Here is a 19,959-nt window from a genome sequence, read left to right as displayed (position 1 = left end):
CTGCTTGCAAATGAAAGTGGGTTTCTCCAGTGACTCTCAATACACCTACAAACAACCCTTTTTTCCTTAATATTTTTACATATACATTTATATTATTATATGTATATAAGACAAACCACATAGAGCAAGAAGAACCACAAAACAATCAGGAATGATATTAATGTTACATTCATAGTGTTTTGGCTATTTGTATTTGGCAACCTTGAAGAAGGCAACTTTCCTGTCTTGATGAGTCTAAAATTCTTAATATAAATCAGAATTTAACATATCTCATCTCTATCAACTTAAACTATGTAACTAGGCCTAAAAACATCTTAACCCCTAAACAACTAAGCTTAATTGTGAGACTTAACTATCTGGTCTTTAACCCTGTCAGAGACTTGCAATGCAATAAAATTAATTACCTGAGTAAACAGGAGGTGCACATTAGCAGCTTCTTAAGGCCTGATGCCCAGCAGGAGAGGCCAACACAAAATCAATTCAAGGGTAGTTTGAGAGACTTTTTAAAAAAATCTTAATGGTGTTTTGCTTGTTAATTATGATTTCTAATTTTGAATTTGTATGTGTGTGTGTGTGTGTGTGTGTGTGTGTGTGTGTATTCTTTGTGTTATTTATTTTGTTGCTGTTAATTTGTTGTTTCAGTCTTGTTTGTTTTTATCATTTGTTTTGTTTTGTTTAGAGTGAAAGATGCTGTGCGGTTGGAATGGAGGGATGTAGGACCAATCTAGAATGAGATGAGGGAAGAGAAACCATAGTCAAAATATATTGTATGAAAATAACTCTATTTTCTTTCTTTTAAAAAAAATTTATTATGTTTCTTTCTCAACATATACATTTATATTATTACACATGGGTAAAATAAACTACCTACATCAGGAAGAACCATGAGACAATCAAGAATTATATAAATGTTACATTCATAGTGATTTGGTTATTTGTATTTGGCAAAATTGAAATAAACATCTTTCCTATCTTGTTAGGTCTAAATTTCTGAATGGAGATTAATACCTCTCATCTCTCATCTCTATTAACTTAAAACATCTATCTTGATCTAAAAACATCTTGACCCCTAACCTACTAAGCTTAATTGACAGACTAAACTAGCTAGGTCTAACAGATAGATATGATTCTATAGATATATGAGGTAAAATAGTTAAATAAGGTCTTCAAAAACCTCAGAGACCTACAGAATGTCATTTCAAGATTTTTTATTATTCTAAAGATTCTTTGACAACAAGACACGAAATTAACTTTATTTTCCAAAATAAAATAATGTAAAAAACAATTTGGAGTATTGTTCCTTTAAGAAGAACCCCCAGTGCCTACGCACAGCTGGAGTTTGTTAGGTGTGTAATGCTCTTTGATGATGTCTAAGGTCCTGAGGTAAAGGGATGTAGTAAGTATTCCTGAATGTGACCCCCCCCCCCACCCATATACGTCACCACTCTCTGCGATCACTGGGCTGGATGACTGAGCTTCTTTGTTTTTCAGCTTTGGAGTTGTGATAAATTTTCAGGTACTTTACTAAGGGGCTTTTAAGTGACTTGGCCAAGACCATCTCCCTCACGGCTGCCAGCAAACCTTAAAGCAAGTGGCAGGGTGAACAGCAAATGTCACCTCGAAGTGCGGAAGGTTTCAATTTTAAAAGAAGGCAGGAAATAAAAGGAGACATTTTTGATCTAAAATGTCATCAGAGCATGGTGGCTGCTTCATTTTAAAGCAAAAAGGTGATCCTACCAATACATCGCTAAGTAACCAAGTCACTGGCAGTTTGCATCAGCCATGTCCTACTTGTCAGCCCTCAGCTGTTAAGTATTCCACATTACATGGCATGCAGTGTCAAGTGTTGTCAAGTACTGTGCTGTGAAGTGGTCCCAGAACAGAACTGGAGTTAATTGCTGTAACCCCTTGTGATTGCAAAGTGTATGTGTACCCTGTCATTTTAAAATCTGGAGTAGCTTAAGTATTAACCAAAGTTAAGGCTGACACCAAGGACACTATTATTAACGACAAAGAAACCCAGTGGCTCATGAAACACTGTTTTATATTTTAATTGCTTGCTTTTGAGTGCAGGGTTTTGAAATCAAGCCAGCAGTCATATTATGCATAGAGGTGGCTAAGAAATTCTGTTTTGAGTTGGTGGAGTGGTAGCTGAAGACGCTTTGAGGAAGGGAGCCCTGTGCTCTGTTTCCAACACACACAGCCCATCATGGCCTTTGGACTCAGGGCATTTCGCTTCTCTGGGTAAAGGCACTGAAGACAGAGGAGCGTCTATTTCTTCAGGGACAATACCAGCCCGTGACGTGGTGTGCTGAGCTGTGAGAAAGGGGATAGTGTTTATGATGAAAACAAAAGTGAGCATTACTAATATGTACATTTCTTGTAATATAAATAATACAAATAGAGGAAATATTATTTTAAGAACATTTGAAGTTTTTAAAAACACAAGGTCTACTGTAGTCCAGGTTGGCCTTGGTCTTGCTGTGTAGCTAACAATGGCCTTAAACTTCTCCTTTTGCCTCTGCCTCTTAAGTGCTGCACTTTCATCCAACAGCCCCATGTCTGCCTTAGTAGGGTGCAGGAGGGCACCCTACCCTCTGAGCTCTTCGGTCTCAGGCTTATTTCTCTCACATCAACAATGATAGGAAGTAAGCCCAAGGTTGGGAAATTCAGAGAAGACAGTCATTCACTATAGCTCATTCGTCAGGTGCTTCCTGAGGGCCAATACACGTTCTAATACTAAAAATATTCCGATCGGCTATCAGGCACTGTGATACACCCTGTGATCCGAAGGCAGGGAGATCATGGGCTCAAGGCTAGCTCTGGATAAATAATTTGAGGGAAATTAAAGACTCCCATCTTTAAAAATATACTTATAAAAAATAAAAAATAAAAATATACTTATATATGTTTGGTGTCAGTGCGATTTGTTGTTGTTGTTGTTGTTTTTTTTAATATTTTCTTATTCATCGTTGATTGGACCTGCTGACCGGATTACACATTTGCAGATAAGATTAAGATAGCTGAGGCTAACATGTTCCAGATTCTGAGGGAACTTGAGTAAAGCCGTTTGTTTGATTCCTGGATGCTGTCCTCAGTCACCTTTGCTCAGACTGACCCCTCCCCCCAGTGAGTGTTCCAGCTACAGCAGTGTGGATGCGCGCGCGTGTGACCATGCACAGACGTGGGTGTGCAAACCATTTATCCAAACCTGAAGTGTTTTTTTTCCCTCCTGCATCAGGACCACTGGGGTTCACATGGACCAAACATTACTGTACTTACGACAAAGGAAGCAAAATGTTCACTATGAGTGTCTCCGAAGTGAAAGCCAGTGGGAAGATGGTGAGTGAGTGAGCTTCCTTCTCAGATTAAGCTCGTAATTTAAGGAATGGGAACTAACTAAGGTGTCGCCTATGTATCCTTTACATACTAAGAGCACACATCTTTAATACCTGAAAAGTTCATTAAAAAACCACTATATTAGCCTGCGACCATAAAGTGGGGGAGGAGATTCCTCTCAGACATGGGCCTAAGGGAGGGTAATAGGGTCGGGGTGGGAGGGTAGGAGGAACGGAAGGATACAAGGGATGGGAGAACAACTGAGTTGTAATCTGAATAAATTAATTAAAACAAAAGCAGAAACAAAACAAACACTATTAGCTACATTAAAAGCAAATGGGCAATGTGTTTTCTTTAGCTGGGGCTATCATGCATTTATAAGCAGTTGGGTCATAGGTAGGGGTTCTTCAGCAGATGACTGAGGTACCCTCCTACATCCTTGGCTTCAGAAGTAGGGGGTCAATGCTATGGGTTGACTAGAAACCGAAGAAGGGAGGGCCAGTGGGCGGACCCAGCTTTACTCAGGGATTCTGCTTCCTGTCCCAGCTGGCAATGCCACAGCTGCCCTGTGTGCCCTTGCCTCTGACATTCTACGAACTCACGTACCAAAATGCTGACTAACACGTTTCTCAGGCTCACTTACCCCACGAGTCAATTTGTTACTAAATGTCATAGTGTAGTCTTTCTTACATATCAGATATGCCTCTCTTTCTTTCTTTCCTCCTTTTTTCTTTCTTTCTTTCTTTCTTTTTTTTTTTTTTTTTTTTTTTAGCTAAGGTACCCACATGGGTAATGACTGATCTTGTGCCCTAGCTGGTTTGATCATGGGCTAAGAACGCTGCAGGTGGATTTTATTCCTAAAGATAATTCCTTCTAATCTTATTTTAACAGAGGAGGGAGATGTTTCTAGAAAGTGAATGGGTCACGTGGGCAGTTTGTAATGTGGGACTCAGCAGAGGGAAATGATGGAAGCTGGAAACACCAAGATGTGTTAACAGAGGCGGCCTGAGCTCAGGCATCCCTCGGAGCCTAGGAATTCACAGTGAAAGAGACAGAAATGATCTGGGAGCAGACCAGAGAACAAGCCATGTGCGCGTCACCTTCAGAGGTGTGACGTCACAGTTCACTTCACCTGGGACTAGCTTAGAGTAGCCATTGCCAGAACTTCAGCTTCGGTGACAGTTGGGGCGTTGTTCATGACACAAATTGGCCAAGCCAGGGTGCTGGTAATAAACCTATGAGCTTTGCAGCCAACACTGAACTGACCTTTTCCACGATGCAGGTGAGCATCTCGCATGTAAAAGAGACCGCCTGAGACGTCTCAGGGTCCTGTTCAGTTCACAGTGGAGCCATGCCTGCTGTGGACGCTGCAGGAGCAGTGTGCAGATGTGAGCTTCACTATTCCAGAGGCTCCAGTACACAAACCATACCCATGGCACTAATCTCTTAGCCACCTGGGAGGTATTTGTGCTTACATTTTTATTATCGGGGATTTTGGTGGAGAAATAGTGTGTAATGTCCTACACATGCACTGCACATACAGCTGTGATGACATATCTTTCTGAGCCCTAAGAGCATGTGCACCGCTTCAGATTACATGTGTGTAAAGGTGCAGGGAAGTCTTGCCACAGATTTCACAATAGATTGTGAATGAGTGAGAAGGGTTAGGAAACAGAGAGTTAAACTATTATGCAGTGACTTGTCTTCAAGTTAACACCTTCGGTTGGCAACCTTGGATCAGTGTACTTCAGCTCACTCCCTTATGTTAGTAACTATGTACCTTTCTTTCTTCTTTTTTTTTTTTCCAGAATGGTCTCGTTACTGGTTCGCCTGAAATGTTTAAATTAAAGTCATGTATTCGACGAAAGACAGATTCGATTGACAAACGCTTCTGCTTTGACATCGAAGTGGTTGAAAGGTTTGAACACTACTTTCCACTTTGTACTTTTTAATTAATTTCTATGTCTATATCCAAACAGGTACAAACAGCATTAGCAGTGGTTCTCAACCTGTGGGTCACGACCCACATGTGGGGTGCACGATCTTTTCCGCAGGGCTCATATGAGACCATCAGAAAACACAGATATTTATATTACGAGTCCTAAAAGTGGCAAAATTACAGTGATGAAGTAACAATGAAAATAATTTTATTGTTAGGGTCACCGCAACAGAGGAACCATCGGTATTGAAGAGCTAAAGCTTTAGGAAGGTTGAGAGCCCCTGGCATATAGTGTTTGTAAGGAGAGCATCAACACTTTCTTTCACACACTTCCGTCTTCCACATATTTATCTAATACGTTTTTATTGCACGATATTTTTTAAAAAGTACAGAAACATGAGGCCAAGTACTGTTGAAAAGTCACACCTGGGGACCTGGGAAGTTGACATAACTGGCGTATTAGACGGGAGGGTAGAGCAACCTGCACCACCCCCCCCCCGCCCCCACGAAGGGGAAGAAGCCCACAGCGCTGCTCACTGGCTGCATGACAAACAGCTTTACTTTTTAAATTTATCCTATCATATATTATCTATGTCCTGACCACAGGTTTCCGTCCTTCCTCTCCTCCCCCTGCCCTCCGTGCACGCCCCCACTGCTTCCCTTCAGAAGAGGGCAGGCCTCCCAGGGACATCAACCTAACATGGCATAGCAAGGTGCAGTGAGATTAGGCACATCCCCTCATATTAAGGCTGGACAGGGTCCCAAAGCAGGCAAATACGCAGAACAAGCATTTGTAGCATCCTCCGCAGCCCGATGGCCTTGTTATTAAGGAATAAGAAGGCTCCAGAGGAACACTACAGACTGCACAGCTGGCCGAGTTCAGCACCGCTAGAGGGCTGCTACGTGCACAGCCCAGTTATATTTCCACACATTCTCATTACTGTCACTTAAGCTCTGTGCTCTTGTCATCTCATCTCTAAGGTAGGAAAAGCAATCTCCATGTCCTGGGTTTCCTGAGGGTGACATGAAACAACACCGTGTTCTTATGAGTACAACACCCGGAAAGAGATAGAACCATCCAGCAGATACCCGCTGTGTCACTAATTGTATCGTAGTGAGACACTGTGACACCAAGGCTGGGCTCAGCGACATGTGTCTGTAACCCCAGCACTCTGGAGGCTGGGGCAGGAGGATTACAAGTTTGAAGTATAGTTTGTGGTACTGAGACCTTGTCCCAGAGGAACAGAATAAATTCAATCGCATCAAGTTATCTGGGCCCTTATGTTCATCTTTTTCTATTCTTATTTTCATATCTACAGAAGAAATAAATGTTATTTCTTACCAGATTATGCTATTCCAAATTTTTGATAATTTCATATTAATTATGAAAAATGTTCCCAGTGTTTTCTGGGCTGTCTGCATCAGTTCTTGCATATGAGTTAACACATAACATTTCTACTACTCCCCACCCTATTTATATTGTTTCCTCTTCTATCTGGAACTACATCCTTAAGTAGCTACTTCAGCATGCCTGCGCAGAAGACATTTTATGGATACAGCTTGTGGAGACAGGGTCTCACCTGTAGTCCAAGCCTGGCTTCAGCCTCCCAGCTGCAGACAAATGCATACCCACATGCATTTCTTGAGAATTATTTCCAGGGAATCCTTTTTAATGCTGTGACCGTGATGCAGAGGAAAGCTGAGTACCCCGGCTGGCTGGCTGGCTGTGAGCTGAGCCTTCTCACAATGTCACTGTTGGTGACTATGGCCTCACATCAGGGTCATGAGCTTAATCACTCTCACTGTTGTATATCTGAATATCAAATGACTTCGAACAGCAGTGGATATGCGTTTGCCATCTTTTTTTTTTAACCATTTCAGGAGAACTCATTTGAATTAATTCCTTCAGACAGCCCTGTGCCTTATACCTTCATGACTTATCTGTCATCGTTTAAATTTAAAAAGTGTGTGTGTGTTTTTTTATGTGCATGTACGTGTGTGTGAGTGTATGTGTGTATGCATATGTATTTCTGTGCATGTATGTGGGCATGGGTGTTTGTATGAGTTTGTGTATGAGTGTACATGTGTGAATGTATGTGTATGAGTATATGTATTAAGTGCATGTATATGTGCATGTGTGTTTCTGTGCATACATGTATTTATGTATGTGTGCATGTGTGTGAGTATGTATGTGTGCATGTATGTGTGAGTATATGTGAGTGTGTACAGTGACTTTTCTGAAAGTAGCCTATAGAACAAATCTCTCAGTTTCTATTTCTCCTTTTCTTCATTGCTTTTTATATTTTGATCACCTTTTTTCCAAATTATGACTTTATAATTAATCAAGGAGTTGAAAATTTGCAAATGCACAGTAGAATGAAGTTTACATGTGGACCGTCTGTGTGTCAATAGGCATGGCATCATTACCCTGCAGGCGTTTTCTGAAGCTAACCGGAAACTCTGGCTGGAGGCCATGGATGGAAAAGAACCGGTAAGACAGTGATGTCCTCTCTAATTTGTGTTTCACTCTACAACTCACAGAGCACCTCTGCATTTTATTTTTACGTGTATATAATATAACTGAAAACATTAAAGTAAGAAAACAGATGAGCATGGCCTGCCCAGCTTTCCTGGTGTCAGCTCAGCCACTAGCCCATAACTCCTACTTGTAATTTGTTTTTCAGGAACATTTCTAGGACTAATGTACAACTCTAAAATTACTTTAAAATATTTATAATCATTAATATGGCTGCATTCCTCGCCTCATTTTATTGGTTTCATATTTAGAATATGTGTGGAGCCATCCTTTGGTCCAAGCCTCTTTAAAAAAAAAACAGCAGTTAACAAAGCTGTGAATAAGAGACAGTCACATTTTATGTTTGTAATAGTCACGTTGACGTCTGTGTGGTAATTTACTTGCAAACACCAGGGATGATTATGTAGGAAAGAGAGAACTTATTCATTACGATTTGCTTTCACACTGAACACTGTTCCTAAGTCATAGAGTGAGAGCACATAGATGGCACCACCCCATCACCAGAGAAGGTTCTACAGATGGCAGAGAATCCAAGAACAGTCTGAGCTGGTTGCCTGAGCAATGTCACTACTAGTATGTTCTGCAGACCCTGAAAACCCCCTCCCACCCCCAACCCTGTTCCCAGGCCACAGCCAGATGAGCACAGGCACTGTGCGTATGTTTTAGACTCTAAAGTTTAGAGGCTCATCTAAGCACACAAGGATGTGTTTTTTAGGTCTACCAACCTAATTAAATAATTTAAAAAACTGGCTCTGTGTTGATTCCTTTCTTCTTCTACTGTATTGTCTTTTACAATGTCAATCAATCAAAAATGTCAGTCAGTGGTAGATATTTTTAATTTTTTTAGACTTTTTATAAATGGTTAACAAATCATGATCTGGGGCTTGAGAGATGGCTCAGAGGTTAAGAGCAGTGGCTGTTCTTCCAAAGGTCCTGAGTTCAATTCCCAGTAACCATGTGGTAGCTCACAATCTTCTATAATGTGATCTGGTGCCCTCTTCAGGTGTGTAGGCACACATGAGGCATCATTATGTATAAATAATAAATAAATAAATCTGAAGAAGAAGAAGAAGAAGAAGAAGAAGAAGAAGAAGAGGAAGAGGAAGAGGAAGAAGAGTTGTGGGATGATTTGTGATCTCAGGAACACCATCACGACTGTACCCATGGAAAACAGAGCCCATGCAGCTCACTGAGGAAGGTGCAAAGTCAGAGGGATTCTGCTCTGGGAGACACTGCCAAGAGAAGGCGCTGAAGCAGAAGCTGGGAAAGAGAGTGAAAGAGACTCAGACTGAGAAGGGCAGCACTTAGGCCAGGCTGGACCATCAAGGATGGTACAGTAAGGGTCAGCAGATAAGCTAAAAAATGGTGGCACCCTGAAAACAGTTGCTGTACCTTAATCCAAGGCCCTGAAGTTTTGTTTTAGTGTAAGCATCACCTTGCCAATCTTCTGCATGGCCCTTAACTGCAGTAACTAACGATGTCCTTTGTTTTCTAGATTTACACGCTGCCGGCCATTATTAGCAAGAAAGAAGAAAGTAAGTCATTTTTCCTCTTCCTTTAAAATGTTTGCATGACCACTTCTTAGATTTTGCCTTGACTAAGATTTTTTTTAAAGAAACTAAAACTTAATCAGAAATAAGCTTTTCTGCTATCTGAGGACTTGCCTTGCAGAGTAAGCCACAAATAAAGCCAGTTAACATTTCCTGAAGAGAAATGAGAAAGCAAGAGAAAGAGCAAATGAGTTCTGTGTATGCTCTAGCTGGTGCCCTCCTCCTCAGCTTGATCCATTCCCTCAAACACAGCCTCAGGGAAAACTCCTAACTCCATAGAGAAGCATGGGACAAAACAGTGAAAATTACAGCGTGCCTGTAAGCAAGGCTGCGCCTGCATGAGCAGAGCGCATGCCGTAGGCTAGTGCGTGAGGCTGCGCTGTGCTGTGCTGGTGGAGCCAGGAGACCCTGCACAGCCCAAGCAGGAAGAAGTCCCTTGCTTTGCAGTCACCCTTGATTCCATACTTGCTCTTCATGCTATAAGTGAAGTTGTGCAATTCATTAGAAAAGGAAAGTTTGATCGTTCTTAGGACAAAGCTCCATGTGAAAAATGAAACAACAAAAACCCCGTAGAGAGCTGGTGTAGGGTATTGAATCTATAAATGCTTTAGTGGGTATGGGACATAATACACTCTTCTTGAGACTATAAGATATTGTGAAAATCCACTTGGAAGGTAGTAGCTATCCTCGGGGTTAAGCGTGCTGTCCACGTGAAATGACGATGAAATGCCTCCTTGAACGGGGCCACCGGGAGAGAGCTTCGCCAGCAGTTCCTCATCACCTTGTCACCTGAACTCATTTTTCAGGAAAACAAAATTATCTTTCTTGACATAATGGCACTGTCTCAACACCTCCATCTTGGTCTTTAACAAAGAGAAAGGGCAATCAATGTGTCCCAGGTTTTCTCTGACGCTGCCTTAAGGAAGCTGAGGTGCTTAGTTCACATCCTCCTGTGTGGCGCATTCCACGTTATCCTGTTATGTACCTGTTTTATTCCTGGCATGGAAACGGAGCTACATTTCAATGGATGTTCTGGTGCGGAATGGAACCTTAAACTCTCTGGACAGCTTTACTGTTTGGCTGTTCTCTGGGTGACTTTCTCCTTGTGTGCCTTGGGGTGTGGTCTTCCTAGTGTGACACAGACATTACCCTTTCCGTATTCTAAGCAGCTGCCATCTGTGAACCGTGTTCCTCCTGAGCTTTGCACTACTTGGGTAGTTTATCACTGGGCTTGTCGGTGTCCTAGGTGGCTTGGTCCATCATTTCATCCTCCCAAGGTCAAACAGTGTTATTATTCCCGTGGCCAGGAGTCCTAGCTTACATGGATTGCATGGGCCTAACAAGTGAAGAGGAAGAGAAAGGTCCTGAGGGCATCAGGACCACTAACACATGTGCTCATGCCTTTTTGTCTCTCTAAAACCCATATGGCACGGGGTTGGATATCTGTATGTCTTAATCAGAAATGCCAGATTCTGTCGAGATGACTAGCTTTGCTAGCTGCAGAAAGCTGTTCTTGTCCCCACTGCTGTTGGAATTCTGCTGAGATCACCAGTTTTCACGCTGCTAACTGGTCTCACGGAAATGTCGTTTGGATTTTAATAAAAATCTTTAGCCTTGAACAGTTTCCAATTGGGAGAAAATGCTTACACTTAACTTTTGATTGAATTAATTGACTGCACTGTGTTAGTCCATCATCAGGCCAAATGCTGTTTGGTACTGTAGGATTTCAGTGTCTGGGAATCTGGTGGCAGCTGGATTCTAAATCTCTTATAGTCTTCTCCAAAACAAGGACATGTAGGGGTGGGGCCCAGGGACGTTTGGGAGAGTTCTCAGACTGTGCCTGTTAGCAGATTCACTCTAGCCCTTGCAGAAGCCACCAAGGAAGGTGCTCACTCAGGCTCAGGCATGGTGGAGAAGGGGGAACAACGTAACAGCATTTGGTTGCTTTTCTTGGTCACCTGTTCTGAAGCAGCCATAGCTCCACCCAGAGCTCCATGTTTCTACCATGGAGGATAAGTTCCCTTTCTTTCTACCCCACCAAAAGTACTTTGCCGTCCACCAAAGAACAGTTAGGAGAAACACTGTCAGTGTGTCAGTGTGGTACCCACGTGCCATTGCGTTGTGTGCACGTCAGAACACAACAACCTCGGTTTTGGTCCCCATTGTACTTTAATAGAGACAAGGCTTCTTGTTTGCAGCTGTGCACACCAGGCTACCCAGCTCCTGGGCTCCCAGGCCATCACCTTGCTGTGGCTCCCGTCTCACTGTCAGAGTCCTAAGAGAACAGGTGTATTCCACCAAGCCTAACCTCATGTAGGTTCCGAGGATTCAGACTTCAAGCTTGCCCAGGCAAGTGCTTTCCTCACTGCCTCCTCCCCAGTTCATGCATATCGCCTCAATTATGTTTTTTTTTAACTTATTAATAGAGATTTTCATGGCTGTCTCTTCTGAAATTAAGGAGTAAGGACTTTTCAATTTTTGACTACTAAAAACAACAACCCTACTTTAGTTGAATTTTTTGTAGCACTAATGAAAGCAATACAATAGTCCTCTCATAGCTTTAGAACACTGCTCATTTTCTATCACACGAACTTCCTAAAATTTGACACTTCTCAAGACTATATTTTACAAACTATGGACAAGCGATGCAAGCTACACTGCAGCAGAGAGTGCTGAGTGAGTGCTCTGGTAGACGCAATGTCGAATAGATCTCTGCAGCAGACGTGAACTGGCAAGAGATGACTGCGAAGGGAGCATTTTGTTTTCTCACTAAGGATACCAATTTGGTGGGGCTGAATTTATTTTCTTGAGTCTGTGTTATCATAGCAAAAGTGCGTATGTTACACACAATTAAATGAGAGAACAGGCCAAGCCCTTGTGACAGCTGATCCTCAGCCCTCAGAGGCTTGCAGCAGCATGCACTCTTATCCAGTTCATGGTGCGTGTCCACACAGGTCTTCGGTGCCTTTTCATAGAATAGGCTTCTTCTGTGTCTTGCTGTTCTTATACCAGTGGCAAGAAAACGTGGCAGGCTACAGCTTCAGTCCTCTGGGAGGTGGCATAGGATCAGTCCTATTTCATCTCTTGGATAATGTTGACCACATGGCCATAACCAGCCTTCAAGATGCTAAGAAACGTGATCTTACTGCATGAAGGACAAGGCAGCATAAACAGCAGCCAGAGGGTGCGCAGTCTATTCAGTTCAGTGGCATATTGCATTTGATCACTGGGATTTATTGAAGTATAATAAGGCCATAGGGACATTTCTTAATGTCCAATTTATCTCTTCAGCAGCCCCCTAGGCTGCTAAGCCTTCCCCACTATATGCTTGAGCTATGTCTGTTTAAAGAAACAAATCATCACTCTGGGTCCAAATTGCTTTTTGTTTTTTTTCTCTTTCTTTTTTATTTTAATATTTCTTATTTTTTACATATACATTTGTATTATTATACATATACAAAATAAACTATATACAGCAAGAAGAACCATGAAACAATCAGGAATTATATAAATGTTACATTCATAATGTTTTGGCTATTTGTATTTGGCAGCCTTGAAGAAAACATATTTCCTATCTATCTTGGTGAGTCTAAAATTCTGAATGTAAATCAATATCTATCAGATCTCATCTCTATCAACCTAAAACCTCTATCTAGACCTAAAAACATCTTAACCCCTAAACAACTAAGCTTAATTGTAAAACTAAACTGTCTGGTCTTCAACTCCATCAGAGACTTGAGAAAAAATAAAAGTAATTACCTGAGTAAACAGCTTCCCAAATGAGAAAATGACAGAGACAGTTTGCTGCCTGAACAGTCATCCAAACCTCTGTATAACATTGGAGTATCATCTTCAGCCTGCTGGCCCACTATATCTGACAGACATATTTGTGAGGCAGGAACTATTGAGGACTTGCTTTACCCTACTACTGTCATCTCCCCATGCCCTAGTAACACGATTTGACTGAAAGAGTAAGCATCGCCTTTCTTCTCTGGTTTTGAGCATGTTTTCTGTTTTCTGTCCATAGAATTGATGTAAGGGGTGGATATTCCTGACCACTTCTTGCTCTTTTGTTTTCCTCTCCCTTGACTCTCCTGTTTCTGTTTTGTTTCATCATTGCTGTTAGTGTTGGGTTTAATGCAGTCTCATGTGTAGCCCAAGATGGCCTTAAACCCTCCATCCTCCATCTTTAGCCTCTTCAGCGCCGGGATGACAGGTGTGTCTACTGATTGATTGATTGATTGATTGATTCTGTGGCTGTATTGGTGGGCACACGTGCCATACCACTTGTGTGAAAGTCAGAGAATTGATTCCCTGGTTCTTCCTTATGCGTCTCAGCAATCAAATTCAGGTCATGTTTGTCAGGAAGTGCCTGTACCCATTGAACCATTTCTTCAGCCCTAAGCCTGATTTAAGAAAGTCTAGCAGAGAATGAAAATTACTTGCTATTTTCTACTTCAAAACTGGGGGTAGGTAAGGTCCTGCACACAGACACAGGGACTCAGGTCCTGCACACAGACTCAGGTCCCAGGTCCTACACACAGATTCAACTCCTGCACACAGACTCAGGTCCTGCACACAGACTCAGATCCATTACATAGACTCAGGTCCATCACACAGACTCAGGTCCTGCACACAGACTCAGGTCCTGCACACAGACTCAACTCCTGCACACAGACTCAGGTCCTGCACACAGACTCAACTCCTGCACACAGACTCAGATCCTGGACAAAGATTCAGGTCCTGCACACAGACTCAGGTCCTGCACACAGACTCAACTCCTACACACAGACTCAACTCCTACACACAGACTCAGATCCTGTACAAAGATTCAGGTCCTGCACACAGACTCAACTCCTGCACACAGACTCAGGTCTGCACACAGACTCAGGTCCTGCACACAGACTCAGGTCCTGCACACAGACTCAGGTCCTACACACAGACTCAGGTCCTGCACACAGACTCAGGTCCTACACACAGACTCAGATCTTGTACACAGACTCAGGTCCTGCACACAGACTCAGGTCCTGTGCAAGGACTGAGCATGTCTTAGTTACCCTGAGTTTAAAGCTTGAGTTTCAGAGCCTTGGGCTTGAAACACAGACTCCTCAATGAAACAGAACACTAGACACAATGGCGAAGACAAGCAGAATTTTCCTCAACCTGAGGAATTATGCTAAGAGCCTCATGATCTGTGATGGCCACACAGGAAAGAATGAGTCTGGGAAAGGCCTTAGGATCACTTTCCACTCAGTGTAAGTGCTGACACAGCGGTGGGGAATGCTGCCTTTAGGGAAAATGGAGGGCCTCACAGCACAGAGGGCCCACGCTTCCTAGTGTGCAGCTTGGTGAAGGACCTGGAGTCTCCCTGCTGTGTTAACATGTCTGATCAACACAGTAACAACCGCAGTGCGTGCGGGTAATCCATGAGGACGTAGGGCCAGGGAAAGGTGGAAATACAGCTCCACATCCGATCTTAATCAGTCTGTCTCTCACCTGCAGTGTACTTAAATGAAGCAGGGTTCAACTTCGTGAGAAAATGCATTCAAGCTGTGGAAACAAGAGGTGAGTGTGCACATGGGTGCGGTATGGCTTCCACGCAAACCTCTCAGTTAGAAAGGAAAGGGAGCTTTGGGTCATGAAAACAGAAATACTTTTGACAATGATATAAATTTAAACTGTGTGAATATACAGCCAGCTGTAATTTCAATTGAATTATACTCTTTCTTTTAAATATTTAGTTTGGTGTGTGTGTGTGTGTGTGTGTGTGTGTGTGTGTGTGTGTGTGTGTGTGTGTGAATGCCTGAATGTATATATGTGCACTGTATGCATTCCTGGTGCCCAAAGAGGCAAGTAGAGGACATTGGATCCCCTGAAACTGGACTTACGGATGATTGTAAGCCATTCCGTGGGTGCTGAGAACTGAACCTGGTTCCTACAAGAGCAGCCAGTGCTCGTCACCATTGAGCCATCTCTCCAACCCATGCACTACTTCTTTTATAGCTTTTTCAAACATGTCACCCTGCTTACTTCTTGCTGCAGGGCCAAATACTATTTATCATTGCAAGCTCTTTCAGTTTCTCAGACCCTGGAGGCAAGATCCTAGGAGGACTATACTCATTGCCTGCCTCCCATTCTCCACCCGCATGACTCGAATGGCTGCCCCACTCTTGGTGCCCCTCAGTGTCCCCTGTGGGAATAAATCACGCCCTCTTGAAACTGCCCCCAGATTGAGGTTACACGCTTTTACTTCCTGAGACACTTGCTCAAAGCAAAAGTCCTGTTGTGCTTCGGAGTTCTTTGAGCTTGCGTTCAAAATATGTTTGCAAGTTTTAAGGGATGAAGGAGAATCCTTTTAATCTCTCAATCTGCTCCCCTTGCCTTTGAAATAAAGATAGAAGTGACAGAAAGAACTCTCTCGCTTGGAAGAAATAGACAAGAAATACTAGTCTTCCATTTTTGGTACATTTTTATGTTCAGAGATTGGTGAATGGGCAGCTTTGCTTTAGGACTTTGAAGATCATGAAAGACTTTAATCACTGTTCAGTGTGTACTCTGAGATAACTGTGTTGGGGTGCCCTGGGCAGGATGGCAAAGATGCCCCTACAAAGCTGGCTAAGAAGCTTTCAGATGGCCACATGTCTGGATTTCTAGATTCTGTGCCTGAGAAGATCCTTAAGCCATTCTCTTGTGATTTTTCTCCCATTAGGCATCACCATTTTAGGCCTGTACCGAATAGGAGGCGTGAACTCCAAGGTTCAGAAGCTCATGAACACCACATTCTGTAAGTTTTAGATGAAACTAAGGTGCCATTGCTTTTGGATATTTGTACAGGTAATCCGGCTCACGTCCTCTGAAGCATATCTGATTTCTTATCTTCATTAAATTTTACATCAAATTGAAAGTTTGTTTTGGGATGGGGGTGGTGCTGCTGCCTGAACCTCAGACCTTGCATATAAGAATCCACATTTTACGCCTCTGCTAAACCATTAGTTTCTTTATTCAGTTTTAAATGTTGAGCTGTAATGGATGGGTGGCACTTTTGTGAAGCTGGACTCTTTCAAGTGCCCTGTGTAAGCTACTGAGTAGATGCCCTCTGTAGTTCTCCACTGTTTCCTGGCTTGGAATCCCAGCTGCAACATTTAAAAGCTTTCTGCCATCTTGTCATTTGCTTAGCTTCTCTGTGTCCCTTCCTTCTCCATTTTTAAACTGAGGCCCACTCCAAGCACTTAGGAGCACGCCCCTATCCTGTCAGCCATTAGCAAGAAATTGATTCGAGAGACCATAATGCTACACAGTGTGTTTGAGATAAGAAGCAGCGTGAGCTTCCACCCAGACCACAAGGGCAACTTTCCCACAGTGACCTCGACAGATCGGAGTCCTAAGAAGGGAACCCCACCCCCCTGCCCTGCCCCTTTGACCCGCTTGCGTCGGAATGCATTCTCGTTGTTGCACAGGTAATGTTTTGAATTGTAGTTTAAACATTTCGATTTTATTCTTTCCAGCTCCCAAGTCCCCTCCTGATATGGACATTGATATTGAGCTGTGGGACAATAAGACTATAACAAGTGGGCTGAAAAACTACCTCAGGTGAGGAAGGTTTAGTATGGGGATTCTGGCCATGAATGCTCTCCTCTCCCTTGGGAAGCCACCTCCTGATGACGTGGAATCCACATACAGAGGCTTCATTTCTTGGGAAGCAACACTGGGGCCACTTACACATTCAGGACTTGTACGTGCATTTTCTGATGGTAGTTTAGAAACTGCGCCATTTTGTAAATCCTGTCTTACTCTTTTTGTGTCCTTGTATACGTGGGACTTTGAGTATGTTTTTAAATATATTGAAATGAAATAAAATTTTAAGTTACAGCACTCATGTTTTTGTTTTTTGTTTTTTTGTTTGTGAGACAGCAGGGTCTCTTGTGGCCCTGACTGTCCTTCAACTCACTGCATGGCTGGGCATGCCTAGGAATCTCTGATGAGTGCTAGGTGCACACAGGTGTACACTACCACTCCGGGGTGCATGGTACGAGGGACCCGTTCAGCATGTTGTGCATGCTAGGCAGACACTCTGCCAATGTAACATCCTTTTTCATACAGCTGTGACAAGAGTGCTCGGGACACTGGGAGTCTGACACCTGTCATTTAGCCCTGTCTGGAGCCCTCTTCTAGGACTTTGTCGAACTACTCAACTAGCCAATTATTTTGTTAGTCATTGCTTCGTCTTTGACGGCAAAGAACAATCCCAGCATTTTAAAAGAAGACCTAGAGATGAAGAGAGACAAAACTTTCCCTAGTTTCAGCTGGTCTTTGCTCCTCTTTTGTAGGTGCCTTGCAGAACCACTGATGACTTACAAATTGCACAAGGATTTCATCATTGCTGTCAGTAAGTATGCTTGCACCCAGGGCATGCAACAGAGGCAGTTTCAGTGTCTGTTACTTACACATTTATGTTTAAATCTCCCCCATATTTTTCATATTCTGCTTAAGAATGTTGCCAATATGGTATTTCATAGCTTCCATTGTGGTTTTCAAGGCAGTAAAAATTACTTGGTAAGCTAAATATTTTCTCCTTTAATAAGAGAAACTATGACCACCATCACTACTCTCCAAACCCATTGTTATTGAGGTGACAATGTGATGTGATTAGAAAAAGCTGTGAGGAATTCTAATTCCTTATTTGAGTGACTAAACATATTTTCTGTGACAAAAAATGTAAATTTTATGTATTTTTATTTATTGGGATGCCTTCATGAATTAATGCATATCATGTGTATGCCCTCAAAGTCCAGAGGACACTGGATCCCTTGTATCTTGAGTTACAGGCTGTTGTAGCTTTCTGATATGGGTGCTGGTAACTAAACCCAGGCCCCCTGCAGGAGCCATAAGTATTTAAGCACTTAAACACTTCCCTAGCCCCTCGGCAACAACTGTATGGCTATACTCAGCATAACAAATACATGCAGGAAGTTATGTCAGTGTTCACACTTACATACTATAATCCTAAGCCAAAAAGAACCCCACAGCCACATATTAAAGACCAGTACAAATTCTTCTGTTAACTCCCTCCCCCTTGATGTTACTCGCCATAACCCCAGATCTGCATCATTTGTTTATGCCATTGGCTGCTGTGGATTTAATTGGAAAATTAAGAGTCGGCAGCTGGAAGACAGGGAGATCATAGCCTGAGTTAGGTTTCTAGCTATTGGGAGGAGACTGCCACCTTGGTGTCTGGTCAGTCTCCACCATGTGAATTAGAGGGACCTGCATGATGAGCATGAGTTGGCATTTCATTGCTAAACACGTATGAGGTGTGACGGCCGCTGAAGGGTATTCTTCATGTTTCACAGTCAAAAACAAAACAAAACCCCTTGAGCCAGTGGCCTTCATTTACTGCCAGGCGTTGAAATGCCCTAGAAGAGTTGTCTGATGATAGAAGTGTCAGGTAATACAGGTCACTGGGTTTTCAGTTCAGCAGTCATGGCTTGGCTACGTGCTAACACCACACCTTTCTAAGCTTTTCTCTGAATGGTCTCCATTCAACGTGGTGTTCATATGAGCACATCTTTGCAGAATGAACAGGACCCAAGGAGTAGGATTCATTTTGCTGATGAGCCACTCAGGACCTGGAGTGGGTAAATGAGGTGTCTATGACACTACTGTGTGGTTCCAGCCAGGCCTGTAAGCTGGGCGTTGTTGTCTAAGACACCAGTGTACGGTCCCAGCCAGGACTATAAGCTATGCACCACTGATGCTATTTTGGTTTTAGACTCCGAACTCAGAGATTTTACTTCATATCAAGTGATATTTGAGCCACTGTCTAAAATTAAGCCAAAACTGTGTTGATACAAGTTTTAGGTGCGAAGTTTTCTTTACTTAAGTCTTTGAAAAGCGTGATTGAGCAACCCGATGTTTAAAATATCGTGTTAGATGCATGAATTCATGTTTGGTGTTAGGCAATGGTTTGCTCACTATTAACTTTTGGTTGTCTAATGAATTTAGATTAATCTGAGTCAAGTCTCTTTTAACAAACCTCAGTAAGAAGGGGAGCATCACTGAATTGCTAGAGCTCCCGGGAAGGGAGGGCGAAGCTGAGCCGTGGATCTGTCAAGTTGGACAGTGATAGTTTTTTCTTCATACGTTTTTATTTGGTTGGGTGGGTTGATCAGTAGGGTTTTGTTGTTGTGTGTTGTGACAAGGTCTCACACTGCAGCAGCTTAAGCTGGGAGCCCATCCCTGCCTTAAGCTGGGAGCCCATCCCTGCCTTAAGCCTTAAGCTGGGAGCCCATCCCTGCCTTGAACTTGTAGCCATTCTCACTCGGTTCCCCTGAGTCCTTGTTCTGAATCTTCTTACCTTCACACACTCCACACTCGGCACAGGTAGGTCAGTCTTGGCATCTCCAGTCCACCCACTTAGAGTGTCCTCAGATTAGCCCGAGCCAGGTTCTTTCCTTCCATGTAACTTAAGAAGTTTGAGAAAGGCCTTCAATAGCTGGGCTCTTATGCTATGCTCAGACTCGTTCCTGAAAACAGGGAAATGGCAGCTCGTTCTGAAATGTTACAGGCAGGTTGTGCCCAAGCTTTAGTCGGGTAGG

General features: G+C 42.9%; 1 protein-coding gene across 2 annotated transcripts in view; it reads left to right on the top strand.

Annotated features, from left to right (window-relative positions):
• ARHGAP42 (Rho GTPase activating protein 42) overlaps nucleotides 1-19,959 on the top strand; it is a 234,145-nt gene that overhangs the window by 197,515 nt on the left and 16,671 nt on the right. For both annotated transcript variants that reach the window (XM_084783140.1, XM_084783139.1), the window contains 8 exons: nucleotides 3,242-3,342; nucleotides 5,148-5,257; nucleotides 7,691-7,769; nucleotides 9,310-9,349; nucleotides 14,867-14,929; nucleotides 16,074-16,148; nucleotides 16,870-16,954; nucleotides 17,692-17,750. In XM_084783140.1, the coding sequence (XP_084639266.1) occupies nucleotides 3,242-3,342; nucleotides 5,148-5,257; nucleotides 7,691-7,769; nucleotides 9,310-9,349; nucleotides 14,867-14,929; nucleotides 16,074-16,148; nucleotides 16,870-16,954; nucleotides 17,692-17,750 (612 nt within the window). The remainder of the gene's footprint in view (nucleotides 1-3,241; nucleotides 3,343-5,147; nucleotides 5,258-7,690; nucleotides 7,770-9,309; nucleotides 9,350-14,866; nucleotides 14,930-16,073; nucleotides 16,149-16,869; nucleotides 16,955-17,691; nucleotides 17,751-19,959) is intronic.

Source organism: Acomys minous (genome assembly GCF_964271855.1).
Source record: "Acomys minous genome assembly, chromosome: 5".
In the NCBI taxonomy this organism is placed as follows: Eukaryota; Metazoa; Chordata; class Mammalia; order Rodentia; family Muridae; genus Acomys; species Acomys minous.
The sequence above is the reverse complement of the archived record's forward strand: the minus strand, read 5'-3'. Positions and strand labels throughout refer to the sequence as shown.